Source organism: Pollachius pollachius (genome assembly GCF_949987615.1).
Source record: "Pollachius pollachius genome assembly, chromosome: 6".
NCBI lineage: Eukaryota > Metazoa > Chordata > Actinopteri > Gadiformes > Gadidae > Pollachius > Pollachius pollachius.
In genome coordinates this window covers 4,391,083-4,393,582 of record NC_136939.1, presented here as the reverse complement: position 1 = coordinate 4,393,582, position 2,500 = coordinate 4,391,083, and the positions used below count along the sequence as shown (strand labels likewise).

Genomic DNA, 2,500 nt, shown 5'->3' with positions numbered 1-2,500 from the left:
CCATGATGGCGGTGAGGCGCAGCAGGGAGAACTTCTGCAGCAGACAGAGCTGGCCCGCCGATTGGCTGCTGATCTGCAGCGAGGAGGCCAGCGGGTTAAGGGGGTCCGACATCCTGAAGCTCGGCCATCGAAGACTGGGGTCGGACAGGAAGTGAGAGGGAGAGAGAGGGCGAGAGAATGAGGTCAAAACAACGGAACAATAAAGAGAGGACTGTCCAGTAACCCGGACACACCTCGTTAAGTTCACTAGTGGACCGCTGTTAATGGGGGTGGCCTTCTGTGTGTGGTTGGGAAGGAAACAGATCTCTGCAGAAGATTAAGGCAGCAGACTGAATCCATTCAGGAACTTTTACTATGAATCTACTACACTGACCCAACCATCTTAATCCATGTATAAGTTAGGTGTAGATCCATGTATCTACACTTTACAAACTCTTTACTATGACTCCACCTACTAACTAGCTAACTATGACTCATCCTACTACTTACCATTATAAAGTACTCTTACTCTTACTATTACTAATACTAGTTATTTACTATTACTATAACTATTACTAGTAATAGTAATAGGAAAAAAGTATACATAGGTAGGTAATTACTATTACCTACCTATACTTACGAGTAAGTATAGGTAGGAGTGCTCTTACTATCATGCAGTACTCTTACTATTACTATTACTAGAGTAGGTAAGAGTATTCTGACTATTTCTATTACTAGAGTAAGATAAGGTAAGAGTACTCTTACTATCATACAGTGCCCGTACTATTACTATCAGATTACTATTAGTAGAGTATCTTCCTACGACAGAAACAGTACTCTTGGTATAAGTCTACCATCTTGCTCTTACTATGACTCAACTATCCTACTCTATCATACAGTACTCTATTACTGGAGTAAGAGTAGGTAAGAGTACTCTTACTATTATACAGTACTCTTACTATTACTATTACTCTTACTATTAATAGGGTAGGTAAGAGTACTCTTACTATTATAAAGTACTCTCAGTATGAGTGTACCACTAACTCTAACAATGGCCCAGCCATCCTACTTTTACTAATATACAGCAATCTTACAATAAATATTACTAGAGTAGGTAGGAGTGCTATTACTATCATACAGTACTCTCACTCTTACTCACTAGTACTCCAGTACTCAAATGGAGTACTCAAGAGGAGTACTCCTCTTGAGTACTGGAGTACTCCTCAAGAGGAGTACTCTTACCTATTCTAGTAATAGTAAGAGTAAGAGTACTGTATGATAGAGTACTCCTCTTCAGGAATACTCTTGACTCATGAGCCATCTGAGTACGCCCACCCCCCCGTCCTGTGCCTCACCGTGGTCGGGTCAGGGATGCTCCCACGCCCGAGTCCCTCCTCTCCCGGGCCGTCCCCGTGGAGTCCGAGTCGTTCAGGGAGACCCCGTCCCTCTCCTCCTCCTCGCTGGGGGAGGTCCTCCCCTCGCCCTCCCCCTCGCCCTCCCCCTCCGGCAGCACGCTCCGGCTCCAGTGGTCCACGATCTGCTGCAGGCCGCTGACGTGCTGGATGATGTCGTCCAGGTGGGGGAACAGGTTGTCCTCGCGGTCCAGGTCCAGCAGGTCCCCGGTGCTGGCGTACAGGTGCGACCCGGGGACGTTGTCGTACACGCTGACCCGGCTGCCGCGGGGGGCCGCGGGGCAGCCGGGGGTCCGGGAGAGGGGCCGGCCCGCCCAGGGCTCGTCTCGCCCCGCCCCGGGGTTCTTGGCCCGGGTTCGGAGATCCGGGTCTCGGGCCCCGGCCCCGGCGGGGGCCAGGCTCTCGATGGACAGGGCCTTGGGGAAGGTTCCGGGCTTGTGGTCCTTGGGGATGTGGACCATGAGGTTCTCGTACGAGCGGAACTGGCTCCGGCCGAAGAGGCCGGGCCCGTCGGGCCTCTTGCCCTGGGAAGGCAGCTCCATGTCCTCCAGGTACACGCTGCCCCTCTTGCCGGCGGCGCGCGGCGTCTTAGGCCCCGCCTCCTGCAGGTCCGACACGGCGCTGTCCCCGCTGGCGCTCGCCGTCATCCCCGACGGCCCCTGGCGACGGTCGCCGGGGGAGACGGGCGACGCGCCGGCGCACGACCTGAGGGGGGTGGTGGGGTTGCTCTGCGATTGGCCGTGGATGGGTGTGCACTGGAGCACCTGCAGCGCCTGTGGCTCCTCCCCCTGGAGGACGGGTGCGCCGATGACCAGCGCGGGCCGGCGGCCGGGGCCCTTCTGCCGGGACGAGGGGCCCCACGTGCGCATCAGGTCCATGCGTCGCAGGAACTCCTTGGCCTTGCTCTTGCTGCCCTGGCTGTTGCGGCGGCCCTTGGTCGGCAGGGAGTTGTAGTGCGAGAGGTCCCGGGGCGGCTGGTAGCAGGAAGAGATCGCCGCCATGGAGACGGAGTCGGGCATGGCGGAGGCGGAGTCCTCGCTGTGGACGGACGACGCCTCGGTGATGCCCTGCTCGCTGAAGTCCGTCAGGACGCTCTCCGAGCTCACGGT

The 2,500-nt window shown here is 55.5% G+C and overlaps 1 protein-coding gene across 4 annotated transcripts in view; it reads right to left on the bottom strand.

Moving 5' to 3' along the window:
* The window catches only part of LOC307077118 (stAR-related lipid transfer protein 13-like), a 62,855-nt gene that overhangs the window by 8,903 nt on the left and 51,452 nt on the right, over positions 1–2,500 (bottom strand). For all 4 annotated transcript variants that reach the window (XM_079738404.1, XM_079738406.1, XM_079738405.1 and 1 more), the window contains 2 exons: positions 1,335–2,500; positions 1–134 (listed from right to left, as the gene is read on the bottom strand). The exon at positions 1–134 is cut by the window's left edge and continues 37 nt beyond it; the exon at positions 1,335–2,500 is cut by the window's right edge and continues 156 nt beyond it. In XM_079738404.1, coding sequence (XP_079594530.1) covers positions 1–134; positions 1,335–2,500 — 1,300 coding nt within the window. The remainder of the gene's footprint in view (positions 135–1,334) is intronic.